The sequence below is a fragment of the Aedes aegypti genome, chromosome 2 (genome assembly GCF_002204515.2).
Source record: "Aedes aegypti strain LVP_AGWG chromosome 2, AaegL5.0 Primary Assembly, whole genome shotgun sequence".
In the NCBI taxonomy this organism is placed as follows: Eukaryota; Metazoa; Arthropoda; class Insecta; order Diptera; family Culicidae; genus Aedes; species Aedes aegypti.
The window spans coordinates 304641756-304663956 of NC_035108.1; the positions used below are offsets into that span (position 1 = coordinate 304641756).

Consider the following 22201-nt stretch of genomic DNA (forward strand, 5'->3'; position numbering starts at 1 on the left):
TGCACTTGGACGATGCTCAGCCGCCTCTGACATGGGGAACAGACGCTGCTGTGAGTCGCTCCTAACATGGAGTACAGACACTCCAGGTTTGCTGAAGCAAAAGCTAAAGCAAACCCCCCCTTCCCTGTCAGAATACGACCAAAGTTCCCACCGGGGTTGGTTACCAGATCTTCCCTAAGGTTACTCGTACGCCGGCCAGTACCACGAGGAGGTAGGGAAAGGAGTTGTTGGGCAAGAGGCTAAGGACCGCACAATGGGGTCTATTTTATTCCTGTAGGTACGCGAGGTACCAATGGTACGCCATGTCCAGCCATTTACCAATCTAACTTTTGGCCTAAATTTGGCTTTAAGTTGAATGGGACCAAACAACTCCTTCATGGTAGTGATATCAAAAGCATCATCAAACTTCAATTCAAAACTACCTATCTTTATTGATTACGTACGGGACAAGATTAATAAATAAATATGCGCAAACCCGGACGTCAGGTTCGCAGGTCTTTGATTGTTATCGTCGTAAAAGCTACATGGAGAGCGCAGTTCGTTTGTTTTGTATGATGTCTCTCGTTCATGGATATGGTACAAATTTAGCAACGCGAGACCTAACCAATGCAATAGTTGTGTGGAATTGCAAATGCAATTCGTATTGTTCGAAACCAGCGATTCGATTTCTACGTGGCGACTACGGTGACAGGTTCCACCTGTTTCGTTTCTTCCTGGGGTTGAGGCTGTTCTTCCGTTGATTCAGTTGATTCGACGACGGCTGGTTTCTCTTCCTGTGCTGGTTCAGATTTCGGCTCTTCTGTTGGAGTTTCCTCAACGGCAAATTTGGTTTGCTCTTCCGCAGCTGGTGGTTTCGAAACCTCTTCAGCGGAAACTGTTTCTGCATTATTCGATTTGTTGTCTTCAGTACCATTAGCCTTTGATTTGGCTTCTGGTTCAGGTTCCGCAGTCTTTGCCCCCTTGCCCTTCTTATCCTTCTTGCCTTTCTTTCCCTGTGGCTGTGATTGGCCATTGGTGGTAGCCGGAGTTACCGCAGCCGGTTCGTCCTTTTTGGCCTCCGAATTCTGAATTGCACTCAGTTGACCCTGCAAGGCGGCGAGGTTTTCCTTCAGAGCCGAACAGCTCTTAGTCATGATTTCAAGACGGTCTTCTTGCTTTTTGGAGGGAACAGGGAGTGGTTCTGGTTCAGGCATTTGGCAGGGCACTTCGACGATTTGTGGGATTTCCACTTTGTTCTCTTCCAAGGCCTTGAAATAGGCTGTGCGTTCGTTTTGCAGCGTTCGGCAGAGTTTCTGCAGTTGGAACAGTTGACGAGCGGTTTTCATGATGTGCTCGTCGCGGACCTGTTTCTCTGACATCAGATCTATCAGGCCAGCCTGGCTTCTTTCCCATTTGGTCTTCCAGGTGATGGTTTCTTTCTCCAGGGTTTTGATTTTCTTGGACATCTAGAAAAGGGAAAATTAAGCTTAGTAAGGATGTTTGGTTTTTTTCAAGCCAGTTGTAGCTTATTGATTTGGAATAACGCAGCAATTTGGAATTTGCATTTTGTGGGCTTAAACGAGAAGCACACATGTATATTTACAGAAATCCTCCAGGAGATCAAGCAAGCATTCTTAATCATTCATATATGACTGAAAAGGTAGTCACGTGGATTTCTTGGCTATTTGCCGAAGACGCCATCCTTCTAAATGGTCAGGATCCTGAAATATCCGCAAAACAAAAGTGTCGAGCTCACTAGCGTCACCTGGTGGCAAAATCTCGAATTTCTTGACTTAAAAAATTTCAGCCCTTGAGCTACTGAACAACTTTGTCGAAGATGCCATCATTCTAAGTAATCAGGCTCCTGAGATACTAGCAAAACAAAAATTTCAAAAATGTCGTCCGATGGCAAAGTTCGAACACCTAGCGATCGAATTCCGAACTAAATGAGTATTATTAGATACCGCACTACTTGCAGAACAACTTTACTGAAGACCCCAACTTTTAAAATTATCTGGATTTTGAGATATTCTGATAGTTCAAATAGTTCTCTACTCGAGCCATATAACGTTTATTATTATGCGTCTTTTATGTACATTCGTTCTTTTTACCGCATTATTGTAAATTTTGCACCTTATCGGACGCGACGATTTGTAATCGTCGCCGTTGAAACCGTCGCCAAAATCGTCGCCAGCCAACCAGCAGCAGCGAATTTGACGTTTTATCAGTCTTACCAACATAACGGCAAATCACCTCCTTTGATTCGTTTGCTGGCGACGATTTTGTCGGTCTGTTTGAAAGTTGGCGACGCGTTTTGTTGTCAATGAAACAGACAATATAAAGAGCCATTATATAAACCACGCTTGTTATCCACCACAGGAAAAACAAGAATTTCTGCTGTGATCACTTGCATGAGTCTAATAAGAATTGGACCTACCAAATTGCATTCCTACAAACCAATATTTTTCGCTGATCAACAATCAGCAACCGATTTCACTTCTAATCAGATTAAAGTGTCGCACTCATGGCTTTTCGTTCATGGTAAGGAAGAAGTTTATAAAATATATGATTATTATTCATTAATTGAAACGTTTTCGAGGAAATTTTTGACCAGCGGGACTAGAATTCATGACCCTCAGACCTGGTGTTACAGAATAGCTGTGCGTTCACCGCTGCGGCAATTAGGGTCCCATAACTTATGATCTTAAAACTAGTCATTACAAAATTAAATCGGCTCCGTAATGCTTCATAGCACTTGAGCCTGTATGAAAACAGTTGATTATGTTAATTATTCATAATATTGAATGATTGTATGTATTTGGAAACCCTTAAAGGCTCTGGATTCCTGGAGAAACTCCGATTAAATTCCTGTAGCAATAATGGCGGTAATTTAAAGGAATTGCCGGTGGAGCTCCAAAAGAATTTCCGGAGGAAATCTGAAGGAATTCCCAAGGGAACTCCAAAGAAAATCTATGTGGAATTCTGAAGAAATTCTTGGAGGACCTTCAAACATTTTGTGGGGAACTCCGAAGCATGTGCTGGATAGTTTTTTGAAAAAAATCCGGAAGAAATCCTAAAGAAAACTATGGAGAACATCCCGGAGGAACTCTGCAGAAATTTCTGGAGCACATTCAAAAGAATTCCTGGAGGAACTCCGAGGAATTTCTAGAGGAACTCCGAAGAATTCCTGCTCCGAATGAAATCTCGGCAAAAGTTTTGAAAGAATTCCTGGAGGAACTTTTAAAGGAACAACGAAGGAATTCCTGGAAAAACTCAAAAATTATTCCTGGAGGAACTCCAAAGGAAGTCCTAAAGAAACTACTAAGTAAATCTTGAAAGAATTCTGAAGAAATTCTTGGGGGTATGCTGGAGGACCTCCGTAGGAATTGCTGGAGGAACTCTGAAAATATTCTTGGATAAATTCCCAGAAAAACTCTTAAGGAATTCCTGGAGGAACTCCGGATGCATTTGTGGAGAAATTGCGGAGGAACTCCTCAGGGAAATCCGGAAAAATCCTTGTTGAACTTTGGAGGAATTTCTGAAAAAACTACGAAACCCTAAAGCAACTGTGAAGGAAATCCAACGGGAGCTCGGAGGTACTTCGGAGGAAATGCTAGACAAAAATCAGAAGAACAACTGCGAAGGAATTTCTGGAGCAACTCATAAGGGATTACCGGTGAGGAACCCCGAAGGATTTCTTTCGTTCAAAGGCGTTTCTGAAAGAACTCCGGAGGTGTTTCTAGAAGAATTCCGGGTTTATTGCTCAAGGATCTCCGGAGAAATTTCTGGAAAAACTATGGGGGATATTCGAAGGAATCCCCGATGGAGCTCCAGGAAAACTTTCCAGGAATTACTAGATGAAATCCAGAGCAAACGCTTGAGGAACTCTAGAGAAATATCTGGAAGAACTTTGTAAGAATTTCTGGTGGAAATACAGTTCCGAGGAATTGCTGGATGAAATCCAAAGAAATTGTCAGAGGGAAACAGGAAGAATTTCTAGAAGAACTTAAAAAAATCCTAGAGGAACTTTGGAGGAATTACACGAGGAACTCTGGAGGAATATCTTGGAGGAAATCCCGGAGGAAATATAGGGAATTTTCCAAAGAAACTCGTGAAGAATTCGTAGTGGAAATCCGGAAAATTTCCATGGTATTTCTAGAACTCTGAAGAATTCTTGGAGAAATTCTGAAAAAAAAACAGGAGAAATCCTGGAAAAAATTTTGAAGCAATCTGGTGGAGCTCCAAAAGATTTCCCGGAAGAAATGTGAAGGAATTCCCGGACGCACTCTGAAGAAATTCCAAGAGTAACTCTGAATATATTTTTGGTGGACTTTCAAAGAAATTCCTGTACGGAATTCGAAGGAATTGCCTAAGGATTAATGTTTAGAGAATCTCCGGAGAAATTCTTGATGGAAACATGGAAAGAATCCCAGAGAACTCTGAAGAAAATCCTGGAGGATCTCCAGAGAAATTCCTGAAGGAGCTTGGAGGAATTCTTGGAAAATCTCCGAAGGAATTGCTGTAATAAACCCCTGCGAAAATTTCTGGAGGCAATCCGTGGTGAAAATCCCATGAGCAAATCCTGGAGAAATTCCTGGTGGAAATCTTTAAAGGACTTCCTGATGAATATCCCCAAATGAATTTATGGAGCAATTCCTCGGTGAAATTCCTGGAGGGAATCCCGGAGATTTTTTGTAAGAGAACCTCACAGGAATTCCTGGTGGAAATCCCATGGAAAATTCCAGAAGGAAATCCCTGGAAGAATTTCTGAAGAAATTCCTGGTGAAAATCTCAATAGGAAATCCTGCATGAAATCCCCGGAGGAATTTTTGGGGCAAATCACCAGAGGAACGCTAAGAAGGAATCCCGTAGGAATTGCTGTAAGAAATCCCCGCATAAATTTCTAGAGGAAATCCTCGGAGTAAATTCTAGTCGAAATCTCATGAGAAATTCCTGGAGAAAATCCTGGTGCAAATCTTAACAGGCATGCTTGGGAGAATTCGTCGGAGGAATTCCTGGAGCAAATTTCCAGAGGATTTCCTCGTTATTTTCAATGAAATCCCCAGAGAAATTTCTATTGGAAATTTCTTTTGGAATTCCAGGAGGAAATCCCCGGGGAATTTTAAGGGGAAATCCTAGGAGGAATTCTAAGAAAATATCGTTGGAAGAATTTCTGAAGAAAATCCCCGAAGAAATTCCTGAAGGAAATCCATGGGTGAATTCGCTGAAAGAATCCCCGAAGGATTTCCCGGAGAAAATGTCTGCAGGAATTGCATAATGAAATCCCCGAAGGAATTCTTCGAGGAAATTCTCGGAGGAATTTCTGGGTTCTTGGAAATCCCCGTATGAATTCTTAGAAAAAATCATGCAGAAATATCTGAACGAAATCCCCTGAGAAATTCGAGGAGGAATTTCTGGAGAATGTCCCCGGAAAAAATCCTGGAGGAGATTATCGGACGAACTTCTGGAGGAAATGTTCGCGAATTCTTGATGCGAATCTCCAGAGAAATTTCTGCAACAAATCTCCAGATAAATTCCCTGAAAAAGTCCCTGGAGTAATTTCTGGAGAATATCATCGGAAGAATTCCCTAATGAATTTACAGACGAAATCCCCAGAAGAATGCTTGGACGAAATCCTCCGAGGAATTGGTATTGGAAATCCCCATGGAGGAAATCACCAGAAGAGTTCCTGGAAAAAAATCTCCGGAGGAATTTCTGGAGAAAATTCCCGGATCAAATCCGGAGGAATTCCTGGACGACATTCCGTGGAGAAATTCCTGGTGTAAATTCCCAAACACTACTGGTGGAAATCTCCGAATAAATTCTGTGAATAAATCCCCGAAGGAATTTCTGAATAAAATCCCCGAAAACGAAATCGAAGAAGGAATGCCTGGTTAAAATCCTTGTAGGCACATAGAAGTAACTTCGGTAGAATTCCTGGAAGAGCTCCTGGAGGTTTCTTTTGGTGGACTTTCCCGGAGGATTTCCTAGAGAAATAATCTGATGATTCCTGGAGGATTGTTTTTCGACGTTCCTTCTTAAATCACTTTTTTTCAAACTGGTAAACAATCGTCTGTCAAATCAGATTTGAAACAGCTCAAATCTTGTTCCGAATCCGACCAAAAATGGGCCAGGCAGTTAGCCTGTTCCAAAAAAAAAAAAAAATAGACCAGAAAACTGGTATAAAATAATATTGGAACAACATTTGCAACACCGGAGCAAGCTCCATTTATTTGTTTTTATTCGCAAATTTTAAAATTTTGGTTTTTGATTTTTATAATTTTTATTTTTTAACATCCCTAGCTTTTTTTATTTTTTCTTGAAGCCTTTTCTAGTTGTTGATTTTTGGCAATAATAAAAATTTAAATTGTTACGGTATTTTTAAAAATATTAAATTTTTAATTTTTTTCAAAGCGTATTTTATTTTCCGTGTAACTAACGTAAAAACAGGTTTGAAATGATTTTAATACCACCAGGCTCTTCTTTTGTGATAGGTTAATCGTAGAAAAATATAAAAGGTACGATTTTTCATATTACACATTAAATGAAGCCCAGGCATTTGTAGGTTATATAAGAATGCAATTTTTCAAACAATTTCTAAAAATACAAAAAAGTTTCAAAAGTCATAAAAAACTTTTCTTATATGCGTGTTATCAGTCAAGATATAAGGCAAAAATAAGAAGAATTTAAAACAGGAATTTCTCCGAGAAGCTTTTTGAAGATTGCACCAGGAATATCTCCGGAGATTTCCTCCAGGAAGTCCTCTGGGGATTGCAAAGATTCCTCCAGGGATATCCCCCAATATTTATGCAGAGGATTTTCTCCAGGAATTTCTTTCAGGCATTCATCCGCGGATTTACTGCAGGAATTTCTCCGGGGACTCGCCCCAAGAATCCCTTCGGGTATGTATTTCCTTTAGAAATTTCTCCGTAGATTTTTGCAATCCTCCGGGGATTTCGTATATAAATTCATTAAGAAGTTCCTTCGAGGATTTTCTCCAGAAATTACTTCGGAGACATTTCCAGAGAATTTATCCGCATATTTCATTCAGGAATATCTCTGGGGATTTGGACCAGGAATATTTCCAGAGATTTCCTACAGGAATTCCTCAGAGGATTTCCGATAGCAATTCTTCTGGGGATTTCGTCCAGAAATTCATTAAGAAATTCCCCTGAGGATTTTCTCCAGAAATTCTATCGGGAATTTTTTCAGAGAATATTTCGGAAGACATCCTTCAGGAATTTATCTTGGGATTTAAACCAGGAATTTCTCCGGAGATTTTTTGGAGGAATTTCAGCAGGAATTCCTCCAGGGATTTCAAAGAATCCTCCGGCAATATCTCCAGAAACTGCTCCGAGATTTTTCTCCAGAAATTGCTCAGGGGATTGTCAATTGCTAATACTCCGGAGATTTTGTCCAAAAATTCTTCCGGAGATTTCCTCCAGGAATTGTCCGAGGATTTCCTCAAGAAGCACCCCCGAGGATTTTCTCCCGTAACTCCTCCTGGGAATTTCGTCCAGAAACTCCTCTGGCGAGCTGCTCCAGGTATTCCTCCGTAGATTTTCTCCGGAGATTTTTTTCCACGAATTCTTCCGGGGATTTCCTCCAACAACTCCTCCGGGATGTTCTTCAGGAATTTTTAAGGGGATTTTAAATAGCAATTCCTCCGAGGATTTACATCAGAAATACTACTGGGGATTTTGTCCATCAGTTTCACTGGGGATATCATCCAAGATTTCCTTCCATTGCTCCAAAAAATCCTCCGATATTTTTTCAAAGAATTCTTCCAGAGATTTTCCCCAAGAACTCTTTTTCTTCAGAAATCCCTCAGGAGTTCTCCAATATCAATTCCTCCGGAGATTCGCTCCAGAAATTCCTCCGGGGATTTCCTCAAGGAATTCCTCCGATAATGTTATCTAGATTTGTACATAGATTTCCTCTGGGAATCTCCCCAAAGAATTCTTTCGGGGATTAACTCCTGGAATTTTTCCGAGAATTTCAAATACCAATTCCTCCGGGAATTTCAAGGATTTCTCCCCAAGACCCCCTCGGGAATTTTCTCCACGAATACCCCAGGGGATTTCTAATAGTAATTCATCTGGGGATTTCGTACAGAAATTCTTCCAGGCTTTCCTCTAGGAATTGTTACGGGAATTTCCTCCAGAAGCACCTCCGGCGATTGGTCCAGGAATTCTTCCGTGGGTTTCTTCCAGAAACCCCTCTGGCACTTTGCTCCACGAATTTCTCAGGGGATCTTCTTCTTTCTGGCGTTACGTCCCAACTGGGACATAGCCTGCTTTTCAGATTAGTGTTCTTATGACCACTTCCACAGTTATTAACTGAGAGCTTTCTTTGCCGATTGACCATTTTTGCATGTGTATATCGTGTGGCAGGTACGAAGATACTTGTATGCCCTGGGAATCGAGAAAATTTCCTTTACGAAAAGATCCTCGACCAGTGGGATTTGAACCCACGCACCCCCAGCATGGTCATGCTGAATAGCTTCGCTACGGCTATCTGGGGATTTTCTACACGAATTGCTCAGGGGATTTCATTCAGAAATTCTTCCGGGGATTCCAGGATTTTCTCTGGGGATTCATTTATTGGATTTCTCCAGGAATTAATCCTGGGATTTCTCCCCAGAGTTCCTCTTGAGTTTTTCACAAGGATCTCCTCTGGGGCCGAGGGTTTTCTTCAACGATTTCCTCCAGATATTCCTTCGGAGATATTCTACTAGAATTCATCCGAGAATTATTTTGGAGCTCTACCAGGAATTCCTTCGAATTTCCTCCTTAATTTCTTTAGATTTCGTCAAGCAATTACCCCGTAGTTCTAAGCAATTATTCCGTAATTCCTCCAGGATTTCCTTTTCGAGATTAACTAGAATTTTGTCCAGAATTCCTCTGTAAGTCCTCCAGCAATTCTTCCGGAGTTCCTTCAGCATTTTCTCCGAAGTTCCTCCTGAAGCTTTGGAGGAACTTCGGAGAATATGCTGGATAGAATTCAAAAAAATTTCTAAAAGAACTCCGGATCTCTAGAGCAACTCAGGAGGAATTACCGCAGAAGCTTCGAAGGAATTTTAGGATAAACTCTAAAAGAATTTCTGTAGGAACTCTGGACAAAATCCTAGAGAATATCCAAAGGAAATCCTGAAGGAACTACACAGCAACTCCTGGAGGAACTCCGGGGTAATTGCTTGACGAACGCTGGAGAAATTCCTGGTGAAACTAAGAAGAACATTCGAAGCAAAGCAAATCCTCGGTAGAGTTTTTAGAGGTAATCTACGGAGCAATTTTTAAAGGAATTTCTGGAGAAACCCTGTCCAACCAAGCTGAATGTTTCCAATGCGCATTCTTCTTGTTCGCCGAGCGACAAGTTAGATAAAAACGGAAATAGAACTAATTACTACCGACTCCGTGTGCCGAAGGCATCCGATTGCTGTAGCGAATGATTCTTCACATTCCGATCCCGCACGAGAGGCATTCGTGTTTGAGAGCTGATGAGCTTCCATTGACTGGGAATACACTCGGCGAAATGATTCAGTGAACGCGAAATCCGTACTTTCCGCAGAAAGCATTCAGTGATTGAATGGCGAAAGCGTTATTTCGTGTATCCCATTTAAGAGCGGATTGGTGCTCTCTCCGCTTCGCAAATCTTTTAATTTTCGGTTGGGATTGCGCTCACCCTAGTAGCGTTCGGCAGTCACTAAACATTCGGTGGCAGCAGATACTTTGCAGATATTTTATCGGTAGCGTTCGGGTGAGTGAGTGAAGTTTCCCATGCTTGCAAGTATTCTTTAATTACCTTTTCCATGTCGCCCTTGTAGCCGACAAAAATGTTGTGACTCTTCTTGAGCGAATCCTGGAACTCGCCATACTTGTCCGAGTACATATTGACCTGCTCGCGCAGATGCAATTCCACCATCTGCAAGTCCGTCAGTTGCTTTTTGACCTTGGTCAATTCCGTGATGATGATTTCCTTCTCACTGAAATCGAAAATTGAATCAAATGAATTAAATTTTCTACATAAAATATAATGGAAGTAAAAAACTTACGCTAGGAATTTCTCCCTTTCGGCAGCAGCTTCCATGTTCGCTTTGGCGAGTTTTGCCTCATTGAGTTGTGTCACAAGATCCATCTGCTTGTTCATCTTATCCATCTGCTGATCTCTCAGCTCATACTGCTCCAAGATAAATTTAAACCTACAAACGATAACATATTCATGTTAATATGGATTCCTGAAAAAGCAATGCCGTAAAAATAGGAAAATGCAGACAATTTGTGTTAAAGAAAGAGACTTTACAGACCTTGCATCAAATATAGAAGTTTTAGACATTTGTTAAAAAAAACGTGAAAAGGACAACCAGATACTCACTTTTTCGCCATCTCCATATTATCGTCCTTCAGCTGTTGATTCTTCTGGTTATTTTCGTCCATCACGGCCTGGATTTCGTTCAACGACTTCTGAAACTTGGCTTGCGTCTCCTTGCGCTTCTCCTCCTCCTCCTTGATTCGGGCCATGCTTTCGTCCTTAATCATGCGGTTTTGTTTCTGCAGCTCTCGGCACAATTGCTCCAGCTTGCTTTTGGTGTTGGCCGTTTTGCTGTGCTCCAGAATCATGTTCTCGCGTTCCTTCTTGGTGGCTTCCATGCTGCGCTCGTATTGCTTGTGCAGCTGCACCAGACGTTTGTTCTCCTTTTCCGCCTCAACCAATCGCTTGTAGACCAGATTGAATTTTTCCTCCAACGATAAGCCATTCAACTGTTTGTTCAACTGCAATGGGAAGGGTAAGGTAATTATAAGTCCAATTCAACTTCCAAGAAATTTGATTCGTCAAATTCTAGGCATTAGAGTTATAGGGCTGGTAGAGACTAAGCGTCTTGAAAATATAAACTTTAGAGAACTTTTGCTAGAAAAAAGAGACCAAGCAAAAACCAAAAAGATACCAAGAAGCAATCAAATAGGTACTAAGAAAATCCTAACAGAAACATGGATATATTTTTATATAAATGGTTGTTGCGTTCGCAATAGAGTAGGGCTTCGTGAAGCCCAAGCAGGACGGTTCGATTTTGCGTCGTCAGATAGGCTTTGCTCACGGTTTCGCGCGTGTTTTCGTCTCCGAAGATTTTTTGTTTTGTTTTGGAGCGTCTTGCTGGGTAGGTATTTGGGAAGGCACAAGCAAGACGGCTTGTTTTCGGGACGCCAAGAAGTTTTGCTGTCAGTGTCAGTTTTGTGTTCAGTCAAGAATGGATTACCAACTGGTGAGTTCGTTTCATGCTTGTGATAACACATTTTTTCTTGAAAGCGTAACTTTTAAGTAATATTAAAACAAACTTTGTATGGTTCGTCACTACAAGTGTCGGCATTATGCTTTTTTGTTATACAATTTCAATATACATATATTTTTCTCTTTTTGCATTATTAAAAAAATATCTTTTGAATTGTTCGACATTGTGAATGTTGACGTATTTTTTAAAACTTCTACCATATCAAGACAAAATGCACAGTAATACTCATATGTAATTTTCAAACAAACTATGTATAGTTCTTCACTACAAGTGTCGGCATTATTCCTGTTTCATATAATTTAAAATATATACATGTAATTTTCAGTTTTCGTCATTAATAAAAACATCTTTTGAATTGTTCGACATTATAGGGGAACTTACGTATTGTTGGAAGCCTAAGCAGCTGAACTTTTAAGAGGACAATTTTACGCAACAATCGAGCACAACAATTAGCAGCAGACACCTTAACTACACTTGAGCACTCTTCATTTGTTAATTATTATACACAAAACACTATTTTATTCTCTTAATCTTTTATTTATCCTCACCAAAGTCACGAGGCACTTGTTCTTTTATCGGCAATGCAATTACTATTGTCGGCAACAAAAACGTTCACTTCGGCAATCCAAAACTGCGCAAAAACTAGTTTATGTATTGGTAACATTTCGCATTTGTTGACAAATCCTGAAATGAAACGTCACTCATTATGTTCTACTCGTTGAAAGGGCCAATGCAGAAAAATACAGACTACACTGAGCACAGAATTGCAGTTATAAATAGAATAGCAGAGAGTCAAATTGAATACACAACGCCACTAAATTTATGCAGACTAAGGCACCGTTTACAAATTACGTAACACTCTAGCGGTAGGGGGAGTAGGCTCAAACACAAAATTTATTTTTTTTTCATGCAAAGACCGTTGCGGAGGGGGAAATGGAAGAAACTTGTACATTTTAACGTTATGCCATAAATGGACGCTGCCTAATTTCGTTTTTATTTATTTTATCGAATATTTTTTGTATTCAATCTCACTATGGCAGCATTTCGGCTGTAAAAATTGTCATTTCATGGTCTTGCAGCAAGTGCGAATCCAGCCTAGAAGTTGCAGCGTGACGTCATGGTTAATTGAGTCATAATATCGTGCTCTGCAAGAAAAATCCACGGAACACGATTATCAGATTACTTGAATTTCAGAGTTGCGTTTGAATGGGTTACATGCATGCCCCTCTTCGCTACTCACGCTACTGTTTATTAGGGTGCGGCTTATTTTTCAAAACCTCTCAAAACCAAAAATTATTGTACTCTTATGAATTTGAATCATATTAGAAGAGAAACCTTCAAAGTTTGAGCCAAAACTATTAAGATTTAGAGGGGGGCAAACGTCATGAAGGTAAATTTTCAAATTATAAAAAATGGCCTTCAATGAAGTCACCATAACTTCGGTAATTTCCAACCAATTTCGAAACTTTCAGCACCATTATCTTAAAAACTAAATTTATGGAAACTTTGTAGAATATCAAATTTGTGTAAAATCAAAACTAGTTTCAATAAAAAGTAGATTACTCCAAATGTTTCCTCATTCTACTAAAATAATATCTTTGTTTGACCATAACTTCATGAATACTCAACCGATTCCAAATCTTTAAGCATGGTTTAGAAGCTCACTTAATTAATTTAATACTTTTCATTCGACACATTTCACTAAAAAATGATTTGACCAAGTTATTTAACAAAAACTGCACAAGACCTGATTTCTTAAAAAAAACCGTCAGTTTTTTTGAATTTTTGTCAGTTAAACAATATTTTTAAAGCTGAAACTGGTTTTCCTCATTTGATAAACCTTTGAAAAGAACTTGTCAATAATTTTTAAATAATTTTGAAACAATAATATTTTTGCTCATGTTAAAAATATATATGCACTATTCAACTCGTAATTAAAACAAAATGCTTTATTTACACAAGTTCTATAGGAAAAATGTAATTTTTGGCGAAAAAAAACATAAATAATCCAAAGAAATTCGATTTTTCTTTAATAAATCATGTTTTTGAGTAGTTTTTGTTACAAAACTAAGCCAAAACCATTTTTTAGAAACATATGTTGTATGAACAGTATGGAACAACTATTTTTTGCTTCAAAACATGTACAGTCGAAGCTCGTTATAACGACCACTTTAATAGCGACAAAAGCTCTCTATAGCGACATTTTTCGGTCCCTTGAAAAAGATTTTAATGTTATCACTATTCTCTATAACGACATTTCTCTATTACGACGCTCCCTTGCCATGTCGTTATAACAAGCTTCGACTGTACAAATATTTGAAATGGGTTGAGTATTTATGAAGTTATGGTCAAACAAATATGAATTTTCCAGTAAATTGAAGAAAAAAATCGAGAAAACTACTTTAACAAAGATTTGTTTCGATTTAAGACAAATTTGATGTGATGAAAATTTTTATACATTTAATTTTGAAAAAAGGGTATAGTCTCTATAAAAAAAAAATTGAAAATAATGATGCAAAAAGTTTTGATATTGATGAAAAAAAAAACCGAAGTTATGGTGAAATTCACCTTCAAGACACATGCGCCACCCCTAAATTGATAATAGGAAAAGAGATAGAATTTAAGCAAAGTACATAATATTAAGTTTTCAGTCTGTGTGACCTGTAGTCAAAGACGGTGAATAAATAAATATATAAATCTTAATATTTTAGGCTCAAACTTTGCGGTTTTTCTTATAATATGATTTGAATTTATAAGGGCACACGAATTTTCAGTTTTGAGAACTTTTGGAAAATAAGCCGCACCCTACTGTCTATGCACAAAAAATTGCTAAAAAGTAACGCGAAATTGAAAATTCTACAGGCTATTTTTACATTTTTTTACATTCTTATTATTCTCAGTGTATAAGAAAATCAGAATAGGCCCTTTTCAGATCAATGCACTTAAGACTTGACACAAAAACATCATCCTCTGATTGCCTGTAGAACAACAGGAGTGTTGCCAAAATAGTTTACCTATTGAAGTATATTTTATATGTTTCTCAGTAAATTGAAGTTTATGCGCTACAATCTTCAGATAAGGAAAGTATTGGAAGGCTCAATTATTACCAATGCATGCTTTGTTGCCTAATTTCAATGCATTAATTAGTTGTGTTCGATTTTTTCAATGAATTTAAATTGTGAATAAAAATTACACCGCAATTGAATATGGTTTTCTGGCAACCTATTCCCGTAATAAAAAGTGATTGCCGAGGAGAGCAAACTGCATTAATTTTAATTTAGGCATTAAAATTCAGTATTTTCGAGTGCTTTATAGACAAATCAAAAGTTAAATAGTGCATGAGTGATCGGTGCGTAGCTTTTGTGACAAACTGGTATTGGACCTTTCAAAGTGGTGAATTTTTCTTAAGCTGCTCTTGTGTTGTTTTATTCGGCAGCTCACGAATGACGATAATTTCGTAAGCATTTATTTCATTCAATGATAAAACCCATGTTATATCATATTTTTGTGAAAGATGAGGTTTACATGGAAGATTATAGTTCAAGGAATATATTGAGTACATTGAAGGTAACTCTTGTTCCGTAGATAAATTTTAACAAGGACGATAAGTTAGTGCTGCCGAAAATACCCTCAGGGTGCCGAAGCCATCATTTATCCTAGATGTTGACGTATTTTTAAAGCTTCTACCAAAAACTTCTCGAGACAAAAATACAAAACTAGCTTTAAATATATGTCGTATATTTCCCCCTTGTCCATGGATCGCATCATCGACAAGGAGGTGACTCCCAGATCTTTTCCTCCCTCACTAATAAACACCCTTCCCGTGGTGATTGTGGAGATGCAGAGATATTCTCGGTCTCTAGAAGCAACAATCATTACACCCTAACATTCCTTTTCCATCCCAACTGACTGTAAGGACTTGGCCGGCGCCGTTATTGATCAATAATATTAGATCTGCTAAAATTGCACTTCGAGAGTAAGCCATCCCTTATACATTTGGATCGTAGTGCAATTCTTACCAGTTCCGATCAATCACGGAGTAGCAACCATTGACATGTACAGTCAGTCTATGCTATGCTATGCTAAATGGTTGTTGCGTTCGCAATAATATTCTGATCTGAGAAATTTGTACCTCAAATGGAAGCTTGGTATTATATCTGGTTGATCAATAGCCTGGCCTGGCTTATAGTATCTTCGTACCTGCCACACGATATACAGATGTAGAAAGGGTCAATCGGCAAAGAAACATCTCAGTTCCCAGCAAATGGGAAAAAGTTGCCATTTCGGCAATTCTTGATGGATTGCCTTCACTTTGGTTTTACGGAGTTCCCTTAAATAATCGAAAAAATCCCCAAGGCCAAAGCTGGTCTTAGTTCTAATTTAGTCTCCCACAACGTTCGTAGTCAAAACTATAAAACAAGTTGAGTTGGAGTTAGATTTATACTAATAAGTTGGGTAAAAGTTGATTGAATAGGAAGTTGGGGTCATTTTTGCCCGACTTGACCCAGTGACCCACCGGTATAACTCCGAACTGGTAAATATTTCCAAACATTCCAATGATGATCGACAAACTAGACATCCAGGCGAATCGAACGAAAACGAAGATATAAATCAAGAATTGCCGAAATGGCAGCAATTTGAACTCTTTTTCTCATTTGCTGGGCGGATACGGGTTAATAAATGTAGAAGTGCCCATAAGAACACTAATCAGAGATTCGTTTCAAGATTCCTTCACGAATTCTTCCAGTAATTCTCCAAGGAATTCTGCATACATACACTGAGGAAAGCGGTCGTAAGACTTCTATAAGATTTGCTAATGGAATTACGACACAAGAAAAGTCTTTGAAATTCATAAGACCATCGTTTGACTTTCGGCAGATGTTGTTTCCATAATACACCTCGTGGGAATTTCGTAAGATGATCTTATGTACCAGCATTGACATGATAACAAAATCCATAGATAGTCTTATGAATTACGTTCTAATCCATTCTTGGTTCCATAAGACTGTCTTGTGTAATTTAAGCTTTAGATTATAAATTTCAATAAATGAGTTATACTAATCCGCGTTGCAAAATAGGTTAACCAACTTGCAAAAATCAAGTTTTCATCCACTTCGTCACGCCGCAATTCGATTTAAACACTTTACTGTAATAATAAGAATCGAGTTGCGATACGACAAAGTGGATGAAGTTTCGATTTTCGCGAGTTAGCTTACCTATTCTTATCGCGAAGTAGTATATCATAGCCGCGAAAAAATATTGAGAAAAGTTGTGAAGAACGCTTCAATTGGTGCAGGTTTACATGAGGGGCGGTCCTCGATTAACGAAGGGATTAATGGGCTTAGGGTTTCTTACGCGTCATACAAATTGTTTTAATGTTTCATACAAAAATGTTACTGTTCGGGTCCAATTCCACAATCTAATCGAAAGAAATTATTAGTTACAGCGGAATTGATGATAAATAGAAAATATTTACCTTTCGTTTCATTTAAAACGGAGTCAGGGTGACAAACCTGAAAACTCGTCAATCTCGGAAGCCATATTGAATTTCTGATAGTGATATGCCTGTACCGAGAAAATTTGCCTCACGTGGTTTTCCACAATGATGCGTAAAGGGGTCCATAAGCGTTCTTATGACATTGACAATTGATACTTATGAAAAAAGTACACTAGTCGTATAAATCTCAATTTCGTCGTATGAAATACACAAGTATCTAATGAACCAACAAACAAATAATAAAGAACGCGTTCATTAGTAGTGTGATCTTAATATGAAAATCATGCGAGATTTTTACCTCAGTGTAGTAATTGTTCCATCCATAAGGTTCCAAGATTTCCAGGAATTTATCCTTTGATTTCCCTATGAATTTTTGCAACGTTTCCATTTAGAGCATCCACAAGAATTCAAAACTTTTTCAGCAATCACTAATTAAAAATAAATAAGGTAAGTCTTCATAGATTTTTTCCTATTATTCATCAAGGGATGTCTCCGGGGAAATGTCAGGGAACTTTTTCAGATTTTTTGGAAAAAAAATTGAAAAATTCCGCTTGGATTTTCTAAAGAGTAATCAATCACTCATGACACTTTTCTTGATGAAATTCTTTCTAGGATTTTCTTATATAATTTCTAAGAGAACTAAGAAAACATTTGAAGAAATTCAGACTGGATCTCTGAATAAATTTATGTGTGAAAGATCCGAACAATAACTGTAATAATTGCTGTAGTATTAACTGTAATTTTGAAAGAAGTTGTAAAAAAATCCATGGAGATTTGGATTTTTTTTGTTTCGAGAAGTATTTGAACCGCATCAATAATTTTTGATGAAATGCTGGAGAAATGTCGAGAGAAATTTGTGGAGAAATTTATTGAGGAATACCTTGTCGAATTAATTGAGGTATACCTGGAAAAGTTCAGGAAGGCTCTAAAATTTTGCGCCAGGATGAAAGCAGATTAAGGCAGACAAACGGACTAGTGACCATTTTGATTAAAATAGAGACTTTTCAATAATATACGTTTAGAGACTTGTATTAAAATAGTGTCCAAGGCTGCATTAAAATAGTGATCAACACTTTTTGCTCTTTCCCTACAAAGTTTATTATTTCTGTAGAATAAACGAAAAACCAATTCGAAAGTTCTCAACCATGTTTCATATGCTTATGAACGACACTCAGCTGGAACTGGGCGCTGTACTTGCCATTACCAATATGGCTATCTTAAGTTCTTCTTCATTGTCTTAACATGTTCTAGGCTAAATAAATAATAATGAATAAACAAATAAAGGACTGCCCACTGCAAGTAGCATTTCGATAGTAGCGCAGAAAAAAATGGTTCAAAAAAGGTTGTGTCGCAAAAATGACATATTCTACCATGTATTACTAATCCAAAATTATTTCCCTGATTGTGGCCGAAATTCCCTGATAATTCCTGCTTGAGAAACTAATAGAGAAATTGTTTGAATGAACTGCAGGAGTAATTCTTGATTGATATGCTGGAGAAATTCGACGAGGAACCCAGATCGAACATGTTGAGGAATTCCTGGAAGAAAATTTAATCAAATTATGGAGAATTTCTTGGAACCATTCCTGGGAGTAAATGTGGATGGATTCTTGTAAGAATTCATAAAAAAATGCCTAGAAGGATGGAAGTATTGGCGTAAGAATCCTAGTAGATCTTCATGGAAAAATCCATGAACAAATGGGATAAGTCCTCTAGACTCTGAATGATTTCCTATAACCATAACTGGGGAAATTGGTGAAAGAATTAGTTAAAAAATATCTGTAGGGAAGAGTACTCTTGCACTTCCTGAAGCGAATTTGGAAGAAATTTTGCTAAGCATCTCTTGAAACACCGTTGGAAGAATTCTTGGGAGAATAGGTAAATCAGGCTTGCCCAACCTTTTGAACCGCGAGCCAAATCGTAATAACAATGTTGCATGACGGATCTCTTTTGAAATGCACAAAATGAATCATTAAATAATTAAAACGACGGCTATGAAAAGCATAGATAGCGCCACCGTAGTTTTGTGTATTTGACAGAACAGCAATACTGCCACAATGTTAAATCCCATACCCGGGTAGAGGAGAATAGCAAAAGAAAAACAAAATATACTATTAAAATAGAATGCTTGAATAGCAAAATTTGTTCTTTGTTTGTTTGAAATAAGAGATAAAATAACAAAAAATAATAACTAAGTTTGTATGGCATAAAAACTAAATAATAACATATTTTGCCATTGTAATAATAAAATAATAGCAAAAATATAGGCAACCGTAAATAACAAAATATGTTATTATTTAGATATTGATAACAAAACATCAAAATAATGGTAATTTTAGTTCTTTGATTTTAATATTTTAATTTAGCATAATCGAAAAATAAACTTTTCGTTTCCTGAAAAAAAAAACTTTTGCTTTTTGAATCTTCAATGAATAACATATGAATAGTAAAATGAGCTATTATGGTAAAATTTTATATTGGTTTGTTCTCATGAATTATTTAAATAAAGTTTTCAAATATCAAAATAATGACATACTGTGATGGCGATCTTTGTTATTCTTTAGATATTTAATGTTTTATAGTATGTTTTGCACAAATAACAAATTGTACCATGATAGTATATTTTGTTATTGATTAGGTATTACATAAATTTCAAGAATAACACATCAATGATAAATTTTGCTATGATTGTATGTTTTGCTATTGATGAGATATTTAATGTCATATATTAATAATATGATTGCAAAATTTATTCTTATTTTACCATTATTTTGTTATTCACCTCTACCTGGGTATACTGTGGCGCCGCTGTTTCGATGCGGAGAGTGCCGAAAAAGTGACCTTCAATGGTCCATTCGCATGCAATCTGATTCTAAGTATCATCCTAGATTTGTGAGTAAGATTCTTCAAGAATCTCGCTCAACATTAATTTTAGAATCCTACCTTAAATCTTTGAGAATGCTCTCTGGGATTTCAAAATAAAGCTTCTCAAAATTTCACATAGGATTAACCTTGCCCATTATTTTAGAAAACTACATACCGTGACATGCTCTATTACCGTGAGGTTAAAAAAAAAAACAATTTTCAATCGATCAGATAAAAATAACGTATGATTATTTTCAAGTCTTTTATGTTTTATATAGTGGACCGTTTTATCTACTTTGCATAAAAAATATGATTTGAACCGTTTTGAGAATTTTAACCATAGTTACAGTTGATGTTGTTAAACATACCAGTGTTCCAAATACCGTGCATCTGACCCCGACTGCTGAGTCACATTTTGAAACATCTCTTAATTGAACGAACGAAGCGCATCAAAAATAAAACTTTTGTATCGAAGAACGTATTGAGGTTTGCATGATTGATTCGGGAAATAAAATATATATTTCACTTCGCCAATTTGGAATTATAACTGAAACACGGTATTTGGAAAACATAAGCAACCGTGCCCTAATACCGTGTATTGGCACCAGGCGATTACATTCTAACATTATTTTTGCTTGCTTGTGTGTGCAACTTTAGTTCAAGTTTGTCATGGCTTTCTAAATACTACTTAATGTGCTAACGTTTGTGACAATCATTTAGAAAAATAAATAATATAATATGCTAGAAATCCACATAATTCCCAAATACACGGTATTAGGCAACACACGGAATTAGAGCAGGTCACGGTATTAGATTCTCTGAAAATCCTGACTACAAATCAATGGAATCCGGTCCATATTATTATTCTTCTTTGAAAATCCTGCCCAAGTTACGAAAATCTGTCTATTTGTTATAATCCTGACGAGGATTCTGCGTAATCACTGTCAAGCATTTTAAACTCATTTCCTTTATTCTTTGAAAATATCAGTCTATGATTCAGTGAAATTATGTTTGAATATTTAGCCTTTCGGCAATGACTTTTGTTCGGGCTTCATTAATCCAATATTGAAGGAAATTGTGGTAGATTTTGTTGTTCCCTCCCCTTGGTTATGCGACCTTGCCGCGATGGGAGGGCATAATCCATTAGCCCATATGATGGAAACCAAAAGCGTAACTGTAGTGGTGGTATCACATTTTGGCATTTTTTGCTTAAAGCCGCGTCATAATTCATATGGCATAGACCCAATAATATCTCGGATGTGATCCAACGGACATTCTGCGTCATTGATAGAATTGATGCCCATTTCAAATAATTAATCTATTCGAAGTGGACATTAATACTATTGGTGACGTTCAGTTTGCCTTTTGCTAACCAGAATGATCCGTAGCCACTCTTACTATTAGCTAGCTAGATACATCGTTAGGAAAATGACTAGTAGATTCACTGAGTAGAAATAAGTGGCGACAATCTTATTTTAATATGGGTTTTACATTGCCATAATAAGAAATACCTCTTTTGTAACAGCGGTATAAATAATCTAATTCCAGCTTCATTTTCGCAAAATTTACAAGTAGAAAGTAGGCGTTGTAAAGCATTGCATTTGCCACCGAAAAGTGAATCTTCACTATAAAAATAATGACTAGAGAGTAGAGTAGAGTAAGACGCTGAGATCTATCATTAGGGTACACTTGCTAGTTTCGAAAAATTGTTGAACAGACAAGGAAAGCGACTTTTTTCTTTAAGGATATATGAACGTAATGACCAATAAATACTTTTAACAACAAATAATGAAATTAACTAGAACTATTACTAAACAGCCTAATTTTGTTAAGACTTGACGACAATTGACATTTAAGACTCGTATCTTACATAAAAGACAGGAGTAATCAGAATAGCACTTGAATGACAAATTATTGACCATTTCGACTAGACAGTATTAGTAATGACACTACTACACTACTATTTCAAACAAATTCTGATGGAGCTGCTCATTTTCACAATGCTTCCTTTTCTCAGAAGCAAGGGAATATGGGTACTTTTCAAAAACTACCACGTCACAATACTAATAAAAAAGCAGTGTTCATGTGGGCGCCATTGCCTAGTCCGTCTGGGTATTGGTCCTGGTAGAGGGGAAACTTGGCAAAAGCCAGACCGAGGGTTCAGCCTTGACAAGTTAAGCTGTCAGGCAGCTCCAACTGAATACCATACAAAAAAATTGTGGTAGATTTTGTTGTTGTTGTCTTTATTTTAAATAAGACCCTCAAACCAATCTGCTCATGTTTAGAGACCTTATTCTTTAAAAAAAGAGACCAGAGACTGAATGGGAACAGAAAAAAAACAGACCATACAAAGCAACAAAAATAATCCAAACACTAATTGAAAAATTAAAGTTTTTGTAAGAATTTTTCAGAAAATCCAACCAGACATTTTTCTATGAATATTTTTATATTTTTAGGAATTACCATTATTCCTGCTCACTTGAGTGTATTGTATTTTATGATTTTTTCCAGGAATTTCATTAGAACCTAATTCTCGTTTATTCCATTTAAACAGCATTCTGAAGGAATTCTTC

General features: G+C 37.4%; 1 protein-coding gene across 2 annotated transcripts in view; it reads right to left on the reverse strand.

Moving 5' to 3' along the window:
* Positions 1–406: 406 nt before the first annotated feature.
* LOC5574507 (alpha-taxilin) overlaps positions 407–22201 on the reverse strand; it is a 42605-nt gene continuing 20810 nt past the window's right edge. Inside the window, exons 3-6 of one of the 2 annotated variants that reach the window (XM_021845580.1) lie at positions 10354–10751; positions 10034–10180; positions 9784–9964; positions 407–1445 (exon numbers count right to left, since the gene is read on the reverse strand). In XM_021845580.1, coding sequence (XP_021701272.1) covers positions 669–1445; positions 9784–9964; positions 10034–10180; positions 10354–10751 — 1503 coding nt within the window. In that variant the 3' untranslated portion in view covers positions 407–668. The remainder of the gene's footprint in view (positions 1446–9783; positions 9965–10033; positions 10181–10353; positions 10752–22201) is intronic. The other variant, XM_021845579.1, reaches the window with a different exon arrangement.